The sequence below is a fragment of the Rhinolophus hipposideros genome (assembly GCF_964194185.1).
Source record: "Rhinolophus hipposideros genome assembly, chromosome: 13".
Classification (NCBI taxonomy): Eukaryota; Metazoa; Chordata; class Mammalia; order Chiroptera; family Rhinolophidae; genus Rhinolophus; species Rhinolophus hipposideros.
The window spans coordinates 64,457,679-64,475,944 of NC_138059.1; the positions used below are offsets into that span (position 1 = coordinate 64,457,679).

The window sequence follows — 18,266 nt, forward strand, 5'->3', positions numbered from 1 at the left end:
GGACTCAGTGGACCTAGATTCAGCCTGTCTTTGCCATCAAGTTATCAGATCATCTTAAGCAAGACTCACTTCTCTTGGCTTCAAATTAAAAATCTATAAAATGGGTCATGGGGAGAACCGAATGGGTACAGTGTCCACTACTGCACAAATGTAACACATTACCAAGTCACAAGTCAGGTAATTTAAATTTAAATGCACTTATGAATGAAGATATGATATAAACACATCACAATCTCCAAAGCCATGTAAAACCCGAAGGCATTAAAATTTATTAAATGATGCAATAACAACAGAATTCTTTATTTACAATAGCATTATTTAACATCAAATAAGCAAAGAGCGTCAGCAAAGCAATATTAACTTGCATAAATGTATTTAAAATTTCTCTCAATATATCTACCTTTGCATAAACTGCTCACACTAGAAATACAAACATCAATGCAGGTGAACAAAGTGATGTTCAGAGTCAACTCCGTTTTGAAAATAAATCACAACCTGAAACACTGTAAGCTTTCTCCTGAAGAACCATAGTTAATATATTGCTTAATTTTACCCTTGTATAATCTTTTCATATACACACATCTCAGATGCAACTTCATGAGGAACTGTACAAATAAAACTCACAAATGACAAAGGAAAGAAACAAAAACGACAGTTAAATGTTTGAAGAAACGTGTCATCATCACTACTCAACTACATAAAGGTTAAGTGATGATGCACTTATTCAAAAATTGTACACAAGTCACTATACAAATATAATACATCGGACAGCTATGTAGGAATATACAAGACTTAAAAACAGATCTAAGGCATTATGCTAGATTTTAGCATTTTGAGGTTCTTGCACATAGCTTTTACCTGTAGTAAGAAACTTAAAAGATTTTGTTTTAGTCTATAAAGAAACACCAGGGAGAAAATTCTAATTAAAATCAAAGCCACTACAGTCATTTTCTTTTGTGCAGAGAATGCTTTGCTTAGGCAGCATACTACCATACAAATACTAGAAAATTTTAAATTCACACCAACAATTAATGGCTTAAGTTGCATTTCAAAATTGATTGTGTATCTTTGGGTTCTACAAGTGGACCTGTGCCACCCATTTCATGTGTTAAGCCCATGTGAACTCCGTTTTTGAATACAGATTAAAAATTGCATTATATAAACTGCGAAAACATTGCTTTCAATGATTACAGGCCGTAAGAGATACACGTGGGAGGGGCATTTTCATCTTTGAATCAAACGAATTCATTGTAGTAAAACAGCTCACTTCACTTTTTCAACTTACCACATTACATGAACACTCAAATGAGTCTTACAACCAAGTTAATGTATGTATACTTTTCACATTATGTGTTTTTCACATTTAGTAATATAAGTAAAACACTGATTCTTTGTTCTATTAAACAAAAACCAAGGACTTGGTCTAACAAATTTACTGCGTCCAGCATGAGAAATACTGATAATGAAGGGGATCGATTTGGCTTTTGCTTCGACTGTGATCAATATGATCAGAGGTTTCCTTCACTTACCCTTCTTCTCTGAATTAGATGTAAAGCAAAAATCCATTCCCTGATCTGAACCGTAAGAGAATTTATACTCTCTTTTCCTTCAAAACAGTCATGAGCATGAATTATGTGAAATGACCAGCATCAAGGGTTTGCAGATTCGTCTGACTTGGGGCTGACATGACACCACAGTGAGCCGATGGGAAACAATAAACGATACACAGATAAGTTTTTGGACAACGTTATGGTGAAAAAAGACTTACAATTCAAAACAACAAATCCAGTTTAAACCCCATTTCTCTTTTGTGCTGCGTGAAGTTTAAAGTCATTCTAAGTCACATATTTCTAAAAAGCAACTTAAAACTGGTCACAGTAAATCGTGTACGACGTGAGCCTCACCATGCCGATGGGGTCGTGGAGTTCTGGGCCGACATCTGCTCGCTTTTTTCCATCCCAGTTGGGCTACCCAGTGGTTTGGTTGAGAAAAGTAGAGCCTTGCGAGGGGGACATGTGAACTGGTGGCCGCTGAGAAGCGCTGTTCCTTGGCCACCTCCCTGTAGTGAGACCCCTCTCAAGTGGAAAAAAGTATCGAAATGCAAATTTCCAGAAAATTCTTTTAGTGTGGAGCAACACCTTCAGACCGTCTACTTACCATTTATCTTTGGGCTCTCTCTCTCTCTCTCTAACCCATACTGCCTACATATAGGGAGAGATATGAATATAAATACGGGTAGTTTGTCCATTTTTCACCCTGCTACAAATAAACAATCAGTCAAATTTTAAGGAAAAACCTCTCTGTTCCTAAAAAGCCTAGCAAGTGAGATATAAAAGGCTTTGCTTTTTAGACATCAAAAAGACATCATTCTGAAATTTAGGTAAGAAAGTATGTGTATCAGGGGTTGGGGAGAAATAGCTCAAAAAAGGGCATCAGTTTCTTGGTACTGCAGCCATCCGAAACTGACACTAATTAATAAAAGATTATTCCCCAACCAGAGTGGGCAAGAAAAACAACCATAAAAGTGGCCTGCTTAGTAACATGTAGTCTTTCTAAGGTTCATTAAGAAAGAATATAAACATATAAAAATCAAGAACTGGTTCCTACAGCGGCTGCATATCATATAGATAAATGATTTATGAGCAGAATCACAAGGTTTAGAAAATAAAAAGTCTTAAGTCTACAAATTAGGGCTAATCAAGGCATTGATATCCTTTACAAAACACCTTTAGGAGACATCGCTATGAGGACATCTAATTTAATACTGAAGTACCTCATTTTTGAGTCAATTCCACAATATGTATACCTCACAAAAATTATACAATTGAAACACTTAAGTTCTCAACTTAAATTATTGCTTGTTTACATATAAATTGGATTTTATGTACCTTACAAAACTTCGGCTTAGCACTGCTGAAAAACAGAACAAAAAACACAGGGAGGAGGTTACATCTGTGTGGTATCTGCTATCAATTTGAAACACACCATGACTTTCTGTCTTGTAGGCCAGTGTCGCCGGGAACAGGATGAACACGTTTCTAAAGCAGGTACCTGGGTGTGATAGGTACCTAGTCCTAACTTTGCTCCTGTCCTTGCCAGTAAACGCATTTTTTTTCTAAAATTTAAAAGTTAGCAATTGGTAAGTGGCTGGCAAAACATTTAGGAAATAAAGGGTTCACCTAGTTTCTGTCGTTTATTATTATTTTTTAAAAAAATGAATGAAACAGGGCAGAACTGGGGAAGGCAGAGAGGGGAAGGGAAGAGGCAGGGTCAGGAGGGTAAGACGAGCTGCCCCTTCAAGCTGTCTGCGCAATCTAAAGGGAACTTAACTTGGAAATGAAAAATACTTCTTGATTCACGATTTAGATGAACTAGTCTGGTTTTAACAAAAGAAAAAACAAGGAAAAAGTACTTGTGAATGTTAATAGCCCTCTCGAGGCCCCTTTCCCTCTGTTCAGTAACTGGAAACTCTTTCCAACTTGGTCTTGAGAGCTGTCTATAAAGATACAAGCGTGACTTTATTGGTCTTCACTGGTCGGCTGTCTGTCCATACAGCGCTGTCCATGGTGTCTGCCCGCTTTTATCCCAAATGCAGGCTTTAGCTTACAACACCTGTAGTCTGATTTTTTAAAGAAACTTTTCTTTCCCCCAGATGAAATCTGAATCTTTTGTACTAGACTGATTAGCCAGGGAGAACAAAGCAAGAAACCAGTGTCTGGAACCAAACAGGAACACAACAAGAGCATGGTGGTTTCCTTAAATACGTACATTTAAATACATTCAATCTGACACGGGTATGAATTTTGCCTGTCAACATTTACTTCGCAGGAGACATCTAAGTTGCACTAAGGTGAATGCAGTGAACAGACTGAGCAACTGTCTGGACGCAAGCTTCAGACTGTCAGAGGACAGCCCGCCTCCCCTGCGAGCCAGGGCCCGGGCCCGTCTGCTGAGCTTGCTCGGGCAGAACTGGCCAGCAGGTCGGTTGGGTCAAAACGAATAGACGCAGCTCTCCAGACGGGTAAGTGTGTTGAGCAAGTGAGCCCAGTCAGCTGAAGAAGCAACCAGCCACCTTCATTGTCAGCAGTATTTCTGCAGGAAAAGAGAGGAAGTTGTAAAAGACGATCGGAGTTTTTGGTAAAACCATCATCAAGCCCATCACAAAAACATCAAACCACTTTGGCCATTTTAAACAATGCCCACCACAAAGCTGCCTCCGGATGGGTCACACGTGACGTGGACAAGCCGATGGCACTGATCCTAACTGAAAACCAAGAACGTTTGCAAAGGCCAGCAGATCCCACGCGCTATTTCGAAGGACGCAGACGGCAACGGACCGCCGATGTCTCCCTCTGAAGGACTGCTGCTCTCTGAGCAATGACACCCTAGCCCACTTTAATCTCTCCCACCTTCTCAAAAAAGATTCCTGAGACTCCCAGTGTCCGACTGCCCCTGCCTTTGTACAGCATCCAACCCAGCAGTGGCTACCACTTCCTTAATCCTTCCTCTGAAACACCCGGCGCAAACTCACTTCCTATAAAACGTCCCGCCCGCCTCTCCCTTACTGACACACTCCCCAGGTTCCGTGGGGTGTGTTCTCCTCGGCGTGGGCATGCTAAGTCACCGGGGTTTCCACCCTGTGAGTCCTCTGCCAGTGTTGGGCTGTTGTGTGCTGATGATTTGAAGGACTGGATACCAAAGGTTGGTTGGTTGTTTTTTGTCGTGAGCAAGAATCATGGGGACGTGTTTCTTTGGTTGGTGCAAGTATACTGTTCAATGCTTTTCTTTTTTAAAAATTTTATAAGAGTTTGAGTCTTATAAGTTTAAAAGAGTCCAACTGATCACATGGCGGGAAGCAAAAGCTACAATGCTCCCGTCGACGCTCTTCTTTGGCTCTTGACTGTCCTCCCCCCAAAGTTTCCATTCATTTAGCAAATATATATATATATATATTTTAAACTTTTATTCATTTTAAGTACATTTTTCCAGGACCCATGAGCTCCAAGTCAAGTAGTTGTTTCAATCTCGGTGTGGAGGGCGCAGCTCACAGTGGCCCATGCGGGGATCGAACCGGTAACCCTGGGGTTGTGAGCATCGAGCTCTAACCTACTGAGCTAACCGGCCGCCCCCATTTAGCAAATATTAACTGAGCATTTACTCTGTGCCAGGTGCTGGGCATATAATCATAACAAGACACTCCGGTCACAGCCAGCAAAACTTTCCCAACAGGCCAAGTAGACAATTAAATAATGTGATCTGAGTTATATGAGGGGAAACATGAGTTGCTGGGGGAATATATAACCACTGTTTCTGGGATTTAGATATTTAGACACCGAATGTTAGCACATCAGGGCCATTAAACATTATCTAGCTTAAGTAAGACTAGAGAGACGATCAGTCCCAAATTACCTCTCACCAGAGCACCTTGAAAGGAGATCTGGGGAACAGCTGCCGGGTCATGAAGTCTAGTGCCCAGAGGCAGAATTATTGCACAAGTAATTGCGGTTTTTACAATTGTTTGTAACCTTTCTAACGGCAATTACTTTTGCACCAACCTAATACAACCTAATACATCGGTAATGTGGCCATTACCGATCTTCTCAAGCTTAAAAAATTAGCGTAGGAGGAGACCTCTGATTGTATTTCCTCTTAGAGAAAAACATTTAACATAGTGTTCTCTATGACACATTTATGCCTGATTTGTGTTCCTTACATGATTTCACATGGAAATACTCTATGGCTCTGACTGAAGTATGAAAAAATCCATTCATTTCCAGTTAGTCTGGAAAAAACAATTCTACTGAGAAGTATTATAGCCTTAGAAACTTGAAGGCAGCATTCTTTTCTTTCTTTCTTTTTTTTTTTTAAACAGGGCGCAGCTCAGAGTGGCCCATGCGGGGATTGAACCAGCGACCTTGGTGTTATTAGCGCCGCGCTCTAACCAGCTGAGCTAACCGGCCACCCAAGGCAGTCTTCTTTAACGGGCTGACGTCAACAAGCAGCAATTTGCCAGAATCAGTTTAGTGACAGAGAAAGCCGAGCATGGCATGTGTCTCTAGTGACGCTGCTTGGTTGGCACTGGCCTGTGTCACTTTACGGGGTGGGGACTCATCTAATCTTTCTGCCCTAATATGTCGTAGGGCCACAGTGAACATTAAACAAACTGATACACACACGTGTTTCCACAGTTCCTGGGACACAACCAGTGCTCAGTACGCGTCCCCAGCATCAGCACTGTCACCACCCACGGCTGACCCTAGAGACCCATCCATTTCCACAACACCCGTAAGTACAAGTAATGAGAAGTGTACTTTGTGCAAGAGCCGTGAGGCTGAGCAGTCAACTCTATTTCAGCATGTTTGAATATACATAAAATATAAAGGAATACTAAAATACGTCCTGTAAACGGAAGACTCTTTTGGTTACATAAAATAACTGCCCTTCTCTAAATAGCTTTTTGGTAAATCCACAGTTGCATATACTAGCTCTGCTTAAGCAAGGTACAATTTGCAGCTCTATTTCAGGATAACGGGGACACAGACTCATGAATAGATCACAGTGGTTTCTAGCTCAACAAATAGAACCAGATTACCAACACAAACTCTGAAATAGTTCACGGATTCTTAACAGCAGCAGAGCACGTGACACAAAGACAGAGGACAGAGGTGACCGAACCCCTCTCTGGGCACAGACGGGTAGTATGGTGACATGAAAAGTAACTTCCAGTGGTTCCTCGTGCATTAGGAGGGATTGTACTGTACGTTTCAGTCTCTGAAGGAAACAAGAGTGTCTCTGACAGACTGCTCTCTGGCCCTAACATTCAGCACAAAGTACAGATGGATACGCCAGACTCCAGAGAGGACTGGAGAGAACGGAGCAAGTGAGAAGGAAGCCGATGGCAGGGCCGGAGACCAGGGAGGGCACTCGTCCCCCGGCTCCCGGAAGGCACCTGTGATGGGAGAAGGTTCCCTATTCACTGAGGTTGCCTTCTGTGGTCCTGATGCTGACCGTCCCACTCTGGCTCTAGCGGCACCCACCGGGCACCTGGACCTGCAGGTAAACACCTGGTCCCACCTCTGTGCTGTGCCAGGTTAGCCGAGGCTGAGCGACCCCTGTCCTTTCTGGTGCTGCTCAGGGTGGTCTGTCCCTGTCCTGTGATGTAACCCACCACTTATTGGCGGCGTGACCTCGGATAGATTGCCTAAGGCTCTGAGAGCCGGCTCCTCCTCTGAAAACGTCAGGAGGCCTAACTGTGGCTGCCGGCCCAGCAGGAGAGACCACAGGCACATTCCTTTCCCTCTGGGGATCCGCCCTCCACGCCCAAGGCTGAGGGCTCCCTAATGGAGCTGAATTCTGGGAGGAGCTTCCTCTTCCCTTCGGGATCTATAAAAAGGAGAGAAGGACACCGAAAAAGGAGAGAAGGGCACCGAAAAAGGAGATCATTTGTTCTTTTTGGCCTCCTTCAATGCTCTGTGCATAAAACCCTTAGAAAAACCTCACAAACGCCCCATGTCTCTTTGGGGAGGTGGGCAGTAGAGCACAAGTAGAGCACAAGGGCTGAAAATGCACAGGCAGGCCCTGGCGAATGGCAATTCACCCTCAAAACGGTGGTTCTGCCACCCAGCTGTGTGGTTTCAGTGAGGAAACTTAAATAAAGCTTGTAGGGAAGTAGGATTGCAGTGAATGCTCAGCGCACACTGCTTGTTTCTGTAACGTTTTAAAAAGAAGGCTGCGTGACTATCCGAGTGTTCTGTCTTTTCTTCTTGGAGGTCACACGGAAAGTATAAGGCAAATCAATTTCTGGGGCTCTGGGAAGACCCGAGTGGAAGCCGGGCGGCTGGCCTGGCCCAGGCCGCCCCAGTCACACCCAAGGGGGAGGGAGGGAGTGAGGGAGGGAGGAAGGTCTGATCTCCTGCCAGACTCAGAGGGAAATGTGAGCCAGGCCTCCCAATTGCGTTCCCCTCCAGACATAGGACATGCTCAGAGGTTACGCTCCCTGGCACTTTTGGGTTAAAATGGGTTATCTCCTGGAAGCCTCATTATCACTAGTGTCATCGCTCCTCTGGGCAGTGCATCGGGGGTTTCAAGCCCCTACTCCCCGCACATAACCCATCACTGAATTATGTGGCCATTACCGGTCGCCACGCAGTGGAGGGGAGACCTGGGCCGGCATCAGATCAGGGGAGGCACTAGCCCCCCATGAGGCTTCAAACCTCAACTGATGGTACACTGAGAGTCTACACACATGGTCAATGTGAAATGTATTCCATTTGTTGTCTGACTTATGACATCGGTACGTACAGCTGTGTCCCCACCCGCGGCCCCTCTGCCTCGCGTGACGATGGCTCTCTAAACAAGAGAAGCCACACACAGAAAATCCATACACTGTTATTAAAATCGGCATCGAACTTATGCTGTTACTTTTAACACTTGAATAGTAGTATCAACACAACCATCCGAGGTCCACTGTTGTTGTAGGAAATTCACCATCAATCCTCCATTTTCTCCACTGAGAGAGAACTTTTAACTCAAAGGAGTCCCTAAGTGCTTGGGATTGTTGCCCTTTCCGCAGGTGGCTGCGCAGGCCACACGGCTCTCAGAGCCTTGTCAAGGACCTGCTGCTCGGCACACACACAGTTCAGATGGGTTCCCAGTACTAATTACTCTACTGTTTCAAGATTAGGCTGCACGAGGTAATACTAGTCTCCTTAGAACAGGTGTTTAAAGTAATAAGTAGATAATACACAAAATTGCTGCCGAAACAAAAGGAAATGTAATGTTGACAAACAGAATAAAGAATAAACACAGCCTAACATGCTTAATTCATTGCTACTTAATGTTATGGTTTGCTGCAAGAATATCATTCCAGGGCAAAATTAGTGTTCTTAATTCATATGCCACCATTGGCTCAACTAAAATCAGCTCAAAGAAATAATTATTCACACAAAACCACTGCATGTCCGATAAAATTAGAAGATATTTTTTAAAATCACAAGCATTACAACTACCTTCAATCTACTGGTTGACAATATATCTGCCATTTTGGTCTAGAAAATATTCATGTTCACTTTACTACCCTATTAACCTATTTCTTTGCTGGTTCTCACCCGTGATGTGTCTCCCTCCTGCTTAATCATGTCCATTCCAGGCAGCTGGTTTGGGAAAAGGTTGCCTCCCCTCAGAGCAGGATCATTAACCTGCAGGCGACAAGACAGGCAGGATTTTAGCGGGACATCCAAAGTGTGCTGGGAAACAACTAACCATCAACCTTTCCCCTTTGTTTCAGGTGTAGACAAAAGGGGAAAGATGACTGTGCAAAAATGCCTTCATCCCTCAGTCTCTTCTCTTGTGTATATACTTTGGGGGGGAGTATGGAGAAACATGAAATACTTATAATACACTAGTTGCCTTCAAATTAAAGTTTACTAGATACATTTTCATGCCACGTGTTCACTGTTTTGGCTGGTTCAGATTATACCAGTAACTCCTACTGGGGACTCTGAAATCGCCTGAGTAGCTCCTAGTATCATTGTTACTCAGGCAAGTTATAATTTGTAAGAGCCACTGTGAGTAATCAAACAGCACTGGGTTTGTGAATATTCCATGACTAAGCGAACGATTCATACATTTCTTTTACAAATTACAAAGTATACACACAAATGCTAATATGGGATTGATTTTGTCAGAAGATAAACACTGCATGTGTGTTTTTTGGGCTTCTGATATTCAAAAAGTTTATATCCATGCAAGTTGCAAAGCAATCCGGATTATTAAAAATGCACCAAGGCGCGGCCGGACGGCTCAGTTGGTTAGAGCGCGAGCTTTGAACAGGGTCACCGGTTTGATTCCCACATGGGCCAGTGAACTGCGCCCTCCACAACTGGATTGAAGGACAATGACTTGGAGCTGATGGGCCCTGGAGAAACACACTGTTCCCCAATATTCCCCAATAAAGAATTTAGAAAAAAAATGCACCAATTTTTTTGGGGGTATCACTTTGTGAGGGGTGTAAATGTCTAACTATTACGTTAGCTTGTACACCTGAAATTAATAAAACAAAAAATGCACCAATTTACTTCTGGGGAGGCTGATAGGACCCAGGCTGGCCCGGACCACCTCAGCAGTCCTTGCCCTAGAAAGGAAATCAGCAACCACCAGTGAGTGGAACATTTTTGTAGAAAATTCAACATCAACACTACATTTTCTCCATTAAAAAGATAAAAGTCTGTTTCTTTTAATTTATGTCTATTGAATTTACCCAAATGAGTATTTAGCCACTATCAATTCAACCACAGATGTACAAATTATTATTACACATATGCATAGAGCTTTCTTACACCACAAAAGGCTTTAAATTTTCTCATGTATCATTCTGCAATTTTATTAACATCTTGTATAGAACACTGAGGCACTGTAAAATTCAGTGAACTTTCACACAAATTGTGCTTTACCAACATTAGAATTAAATAGACCCAATCAAACATTCAATCTTTCACCATTCTCACCATTGTGATCTGACTGACAGTGCTGTCAATGACTTACTGGTTAGTTAAGTCATTTAAACTTGCCATGCCTCAGTTTCTCCACAAATAAAATAAGATGCCAGGTTCTTACCACATCTATACTCTGAATGAACTACTGAGAGGGGAGAGTGTCAAGCATTTTGTGCCCTTTACAAATAAGATCTTCTGTCAATACCATTTAAAATTTATTCACCAGTATCTCTGCCTGTGGACCAGCCCACCGCAGATTTCTGAGTCCTAGACTGGCTACCCGAGACATCAGACGCTTTGAGTCTCTTTCCCACCAGTGAAGTTGGTAGGTCCTCAGGGATTGTAGAATCGTTTTAGTGTTATTCAACACAAAACAGAAGTATTAATAAAAATACTGACCAAAAAGAAAAAAAAATCATGGCATCCACATGCCAAAGATGATACAGAGTAGTTTTTGGATTATCTGTTAGTCAGCCTGCACGAGTGAAGTATCATTTCAAGCTAACTGGATGGCAAGAAGTTTGACCTTTGTGATTCATCTGGTTTTACATTTAGGAAGAAAAAAATCAGTTCTTACTCTATGAATCCAAAACAAAGCTATTTAAACACATTCTCCACTCCACGTTTAGAGATGCATTTTAGATATTGCCAAATTCTTCAAATAAGAGAAAAAATGAAACGACAAGAAAGTTAAGAAATATTTTGAAAGATGCTGAGTAGTCAGGAATGCTTTCACGTGTATCTCATCATCGACAAGTATTCCTGTGAATAGCACTAACGCAGGTGACGACAGGATAAAACAACACTTCACAATAAAGGCGGGAGTTGACAGATGTTGAGTCCCCGGGACGCTACACGCACTGCAGAAGCAGACAGAGCTGTGGCCCGAGGACACGGGCCCCTGGCGCTCACCTGCTCGGGACCCATGGAGGACAACCCCGACGTAGGCACGGAGGTCACTGAGGTCATGCTGATCTGTCCTGTCATCTGGTTCATGCTGCTCATTCCACCTGTGTTGGTTGCCATGGACACATTGATGTTCATGTTGTTATTGTACATGCTGGTGTTGGCTTGTTGCCCAAAGTGTGGTGGGGACTGTTGTGAAAACATGCTAGAACGTAAGGAAGATGAACACGTGAGAGCCCTAGTGCAAACAGGAGGTGGTTTCTCAGGCATCTACTGTATAAGGGAGTAAATCTAGGCTGAGAGAACCCAGGGAGGGACAGCGGGCGGTGGTGAGGTCAGGAATGGCAGGGCAGGTGCCCAGTGACGCTGCAGGGGCGACCACACCGCCGTGAAGGTCAGGGCATGCATGTCGTGTCTGTACCGGACAAGCTCTTCGTTTGCTCTGATTACTCGGACCAAGAAAGGAGGTCTTCTACGGCACTGCCTTCCTCAGTGGTGCTGACCATGGATTGGTGGGCTGCTACCTTCTTACGGGAGCTCCTTTTACTCCCAAGAAAAAGGTATTAGGCGCAGCTTTCGTAAATTCTGCTAACTTCTTCCCTAGGGAAAGTAACCTGGCTTACTTAGCAGTTTATTTGCGATTGCTTGCTTGAGCAAAGAAGCTAAGAAAACTACAGAAAAGAGGCTTGTGGGCCTACAGAGATTCCCTGGTGACCAATTCTATGACAGAGACAGAGACACAGCATACCTGTTTCCACCCATATTCCCCTGCGCCCATCCATTCATGTCGGAGGAGGCCTGATAGGCTGGGTTAGCCTGCGACTGCTGCATCATGGGGCTCTGTGTATGCGCCATTCTGGGCGACATCAGAGGGCTCTGAGGGGTGGTGGCCCCAGCAAAGCCCGGGTCAGGCTGCTGACTTAGTCCTTAAAAAACAAAGCAGAAATCCAAAGGAGATTGTTAGTTTTATCGCAGAGAATGGGTGGAAACAGAAAGAGAACATTCAAATTCAATACACACAGAAAAGTACTTTAAAATATCTGATCATGTACTGGTTAATTACATATATTTTTTGGAAGAGAAAAATCTCCACTTCTTGATTCTCTATCAAGTAGTTACAGGGATGTCCAGGAACCATCTTAACCATCATGGCGAGAGGTTAAAGAAAATACTCTTTCTTCCCCACATCACTCTCCAAATTGAGAATGAGTCAAATATATACATATATTTTTCTCTACTCTGAAATATTCTTTAAATTTTTATATATCACTGTAAGGACCGTTTAAAGTTTAAACTGGATTCAAGTTCAACTATACATAAAAAGTCAACACATTGGAATAATTTATTGTATTAACTCAAGTCATTCTATATGAGAGATGCATTTTTAAAAATAAGTAACTGCAGTCACAATTAGCTTGTTTGTCTTTATAAAGGGCTCTATGGCACTTTCGTGATACCCAAGATTACAAGAAAAAAATTCAATGCAAGCTGCTTGTTCAATTTAGAAGCAAATGGCATTTACACTGAAAGGAAAAAAAGAACTTTCAGAAGACTTTTCTAAATCATTAACAACAACAAAAAATAGAGGAAAAGGAGCTTGGAAATAAAAGAGGCAACTTCTTAGAAAATTTCAGCGCTGATGTCAAGGTAAGCACATTTTTGACTAGATTGTAAAATACGCACATTTAATTTATACTGAAGTTAGCAATAAAAGATAAGTTTAAGATAGCCAGGAAAAAGCTGCACGTTATCTTTCTATTTCATTAGAGAAACGGGAAACATGAATTTAGGCATCACAAAGACTTGATAGCTCTTTATAGATAACACTGGCAAAAAATAGGGAGTCATTTAGAATATTAACGGTAACCACTTTTATCAATAATTCAACTATGGATTGAACATGACATGCACACAAGTATTAACGTTTATGACAATACACACTTGTCTCTTAAGACTGACATTAAACAACAAATCAATAGGAAGAAAACTAAGAGGTCTTCCACTGTGGCTTCGATACAGCACTTCTCAAGAATTATCTGTTCGTTAAAGATTTGGTACAATCTTCAAAGTCTTTATTTTGTATAATAAAAGTTGTAGAATGTCTAATATTTATATTTATAAATGTCTTTCCACATTTTGTATATATCTATTGATTTGTTTGCATCAGACTCAGAGGTTTTCAAATATAAATATATACACATCGACCGGTATTTACAGACAGACAGAGACATATATGCTCACACACGCTCACACACTACTGATACACTATACACACTCACACTTACTTCGGTCATTCTTAAAGTAAGACCTGCACTCAGAGAAAAGGTGGTACCTGAGCTGAGAGACTGGAAGGTACTGTGCTGGACTTGGGGACTCCTGACAGGCCCCAACTGTCCTCCCGGGTTTCCTATCATTCCCTGGTTAGCCAGATTCATCTGGGAGCCATGCAAAGAGCTGTGAGAGAGGAGCTGTGACCCAAGACTGGGGGACACTGGGGAGAAAGGACTGGTGAAAGGTGGTGGGGATGTAAGTCCAGTACCGTAGTTTGGAGGAAATGGAAACTGCTGAGCATTTGCCTGGGGAATCCGCGGATTGCTCATAGCTGCCTGCATTCCGCTAGGAGCCACCATGCTTGATGTCATGTTCAAGCCCTGTCCTCGCATCATCAGAGTTCTCTGCTGCACTTGCTGTTGCTGATGCATTTGTCTCTGTCGAAGATGCTGGTTCAGGATCTCCCTCTGTCTTTGGGCCAGCATCTGTGCATTAATGGGTGCCTGAAATGGGGCGGGGGGCAATACATGAAGGAAAACATTGGGGCAGACAAACCATATTAGAAATTGCATAGTCTCGTGCAAAATTACTTAGAAAACAAACTGACGTGGCAAGATTTTAGAGTTGAACAACTGGTGGTTGAGAATGTGAGTTTCTGAGTTCCACAGAGATGCGGACTATTCTGAAACCTTGCAAGGACATATGCCGTTACTATCAGTTAACTTGGGCCTCACTGTGAGAGGGCCCAGCTCACGGAAGGACCTCACAGTGCCACCAGTCCTAGCTGTAAGAGGCCTCTGAGGATGGCAGTTTAGAGTCTCAGTCAAGGGACATTCAAGACTAAAGAGAAACCAAATCACTGCATCACAAGGTGGCTTGAAGCAGAGGCAGGAAGAAAGGGGGAAGCGTGGGGCGAGAGGGCGACAGGAACAGACGGAGGGCCGGGACAGGATGGGCGGCTGCAGGGCAGAGACGCCAGCGCTGGCCCTCAGAAGAGGTACAGGCTGTTCACGGGTCCTAGCAACATACAGTCGATCCTCAGTATCCGTGGGTTCTATTTGTGAACTTGCTCACTCATTAAAATGCATTTTGAATCCACAAATCAATATGCACAGCATGTGGTTGTTTGTGGCTGCGTGCAGAGAGCTGCAAATCTGAGATGCCCCAAGTGCACACTCCGGCCCTAGCACACTGTGCCTTCCTGTTTCAGTTTTCACACTGTCAACAAGTGTCCTTTCTGTGGACTATTTAGTCCCACGTTTCTGACACTGTACTTTATGTGGGTGATTCTCTGTTTAAAATGGCTCCCGAGAGTAGTGCTGTCTCGTGTTGCTAAACACGAGAGGCTGCGCTGGGCCTTTGGAGAAAATAGGTGGGTTAGAGGCAGGAGCCACAGTGCTGTTGGGTGGCAGTTCAGTTAACGAATCAACAACACACAGTAAGTGAGGTGCCTGGAGCAGAAACACACCTCAAACAAGGTTTCGCAGCGCTTGATGCGTGAAAATGTTGTGACCCAGGGCTCGCAGGACCCTAACCTTGTCCTTCTCCTTGGATCAGTGGCCCAGTACCACGAATTCAGTGTTTGCATTCCCTTTCAGAACAGAGCACATGTGAACAGCGGCAATGGACCACACTGATTCGGAGGGGCCTACAAAAGCGGCAGACTGGTGGGTAACGGGACACTACAGATCTGCGTGCTGGACCGGGTGGCTCCTCAAGGAGGGAGAAGTGACGAGAAGTCAGACGGACACGGTGAAAGCTGACGGCTGGGCTGCTCCTTACCTGTGTCGGTACTCCAGGCCTCAGGGTCAAGTTCACATTGGAAACATTGCTGATTTGATTCATAAGTGGCTGGCGATTCTAAATGCATCCACATAGGAGAATGAACACAGTTTTAAAAACAGAATATAGTTCATCTCAAATCACCTTCCTTACGAAGTCGCCCTCCCAAACCAACATCTGCGTGCTGTCGGATCCCGAAAGCCCGTGCGTGGCCTGCGGCTCAGTTCCCGTGTACAGCTAGTTCTGCGTGAGGTTTACTTACACTGGGGAGGGACTGTGTGGAAAACATACTGTGTGCAAGGGAAGGAGGGAGGAGAATGATCAGAAAAGGAGGTCGAGAAGAAGACTAGAAAAAGGCAGGTGCTCATCACGCGTAAAAGATGATTTGAAAGCTGCACCATTATTATTGGCTGTCTTACAGAAATCGGTCCGGGCTGGTTCCAACGCGAACACGTTTCCTTGAGCTAAACAGGCAGGCAGAGTCATTCTGTCACCATTCAGCTAACAGTGACTATTTTTGTCACGAGAGAGGACCCCTGATGGGAGCTAGTCGTCCTGGGCGCTCACTGAGGACTAGAAACTGTGCCAGGCCCTTCAAACACATACACATTGCCCACCACCGTAGGACAAGCCCACTGTACAGAATGAAAACTGAGGCTCAGAGAGCTCAAGGTTAGACCATCAGTAAATAAGGGAGTTAGGAAATTAAAGGAGAGCTGCCCTGTGCTAGAGTTAGTGGAGTTAGAAAGAAAGAAGGTAAGTAACGTAGAAAGGAGTATGAAAACTGTCAGATTATCTTGCAAAAGCTTCCACCCTCTTGGAAAGGACAGAATGAGAGTTCAGACCTCCACAAGGTTGTGCTTGTTGCCACCTCACCTGTTTTCCCTGTTCCCCCCACCCCGACTTTCCAGGCCCCGACAGAGAACACACCTGTTGTGCTTGGAGGCGATGCTGTAGCTGAAGTCGCAGTTGATTTGGCTGGTTCTGCACCAGGCCTGTGGGCCTGAGGCCCGGTCTGGGCTGCATGCGGAGAGTGGCATAGCTGGGTCGCTGCCCCATGGCGTGGAAGTTCGGGTCTTGCATGGGACTATAGCTACCCTGGGCCATCTGTGCCTGAGACGCATACTGCTGTGGGAAAACGGGGGCCTTCTGCTCCAGCATCATGTTGGAGTCCTGACTTGAGAACTGTTCCGGATCCACTGCTTGGCTCTGGAGAGAACAAGCCCCCAGAGAACACACACACATAAATAAAAGCACCACCAACAGCAGGGTAAACGTAAGGCTGGCTTCTCTCAGTGCTGTAGCCTCGAAGCTTTTTATACTGTACTCACTACACAGCATTACTTTTAGCTTGACGTGACTTCACTGTTCTTTCTAGGAAAGCCTCTTTGTTCAATAGATCCAGTTCCATGAGAAAAGAAGCAGGGGTCGGGCCCGACTCCAGCAACACTCCTTCCAAGGGAAGGGGGCCAGGGGCCATGACTGCGGAATGCCGCCTACTCTCTCCACCAGAGACTGGCCTGGACTTTAAAATGCAGACGTCCCCTCGGAGTGTCATGTTTTTTGACCGACTATTCACACCTGTACAATTCATGTTAACTAGACAACCACCTTGGTATCTAGCTGGATCAGCAGTGTGGGGGTTCCCACCACCATTATTCCCATTTTGCAGGTAGCAAAACTGAGACTTGGAGATGTGAAGCAAGTTGCAACAAGCCCACTTGTCTAGTCAGTAGTGGGTTCCAATCCAGTTTATGATTGTGGACCTAAGCTCCTCACAGGTGTGATATGCTGCCTTTATTTCACTTTTCTGTGGCTGAGAATTTCCTACATAGCCCACATTTTGCCACCATTATTACCTACTACACATATTCAATGTGTTTGTCATTCTTGACTACTTAGGGCTCCCCTATCTATCTGGGTCAGAACGGGGCAGATGCAGAAAATCCCGAACTTCTCCAAGGTAGACACCTCAGACCCACGTGGCCCTGACTGGCCATGCGTGGAGCGGAAAGGGGTACCAGGCTAATTGCCCTCTTCATTCTACTTCCAGCAGTAATGGCTACAAGTCTCTTGATACACAGGAGGGGAGAGCCCAATAGCAAAAACACCCCTGAGGTTTCCTTCAGCCCAGTAACGTCCTCGGTTTCCTCAAACCAGTCTACCCACGTTGGGGCAGGGGCCTGGAGCTGGCCACATTCTGATCAGGGTGGTCCCGAGGTCAGCCCGTCAGAAATGGGCCCACTCCCCTTCCCATGATGGTTGTAAAAATGTGGATGAAGTCTACGTGGGGGAGACCATTCACTGTGGAATTACTGCTCTACCCACATCCACAAAGCTATCTCAGAACTTTGAGTACAAATAAAGTCCCTTTGTACTTCACATTTCCCAACTTCACCCAATAACTACATTTCTAGAATTCTGTGTGATACGATGGGATGATGATGGATTCTGATGAGACAAGATAGAAGTAATACAAAGAAATGGAAGAAAAGACTAAAAATATTAAATGATAAAATGATACCAATTTTGATCAAAGCAATGCTACAAGTTACTCAGCAACCCCAAGGATCACATTTTTAAATGTCACTTAGACAAAACTCAAGGATAACAGTACTGAACGCTAAATTCTAAATACCACCAAAGACAAAGCAAACCAGCCACACAGGAAACATTTAAACTCCGTTTTCCTTTCTTGATTTATTTCAGGTTATATCATGTAACCTCAAGTCATTTCTTTCCATTCTGCTGTTCTCAATATGAATCAACACGTCTTAACTCCCACTTATGTCTGCAGCACTGTGGGAATTATGA

General features: G+C 44.0%; 1 protein-coding gene across 7 annotated transcripts in view; it reads right to left on the reverse strand.

Moving 5' to 3' along the window:
- Window positions 1–240: 240 nt before the first annotated feature.
- Window positions 241–18,266, reverse strand: part of NCOA2 (nuclear receptor coactivator 2) — a 256,262-nt gene continuing 238,236 nt past the window's right edge. For 5 of the 7 annotated variants that reach the window (XM_081070061.1, XM_081070056.1, XM_081070059.1 and 2 more), the window contains 7 exons: window positions 16,383–16,661; window positions 15,453–15,530; window positions 13,939–14,173; window positions 12,148–12,325; window positions 11,406–11,604; window positions 9,108–9,197; window positions 241–4,092 (listed from right to left, as the gene is read on the reverse strand). In XM_081070061.1, the coding sequence (XP_080926187.1) occupies window positions 4,081–4,092; window positions 9,108–9,197; window positions 11,406–11,604; window positions 12,148–12,325; window positions 13,939–14,173; window positions 15,453–15,530; window positions 16,383–16,661 (1,071 nt within the window). In that variant the 3' untranslated portion in view covers window positions 241–4,080. The remainder of the gene's footprint in view (window positions 4,093–9,107; window positions 9,198–11,405; window positions 11,605–12,147; window positions 12,326–13,938; window positions 14,174–15,452; window positions 15,531–16,382; window positions 16,662–18,266) is intronic. The other 2 variants (XM_081070062.1, XM_081070060.1) reach the window with 1 other exon arrangement.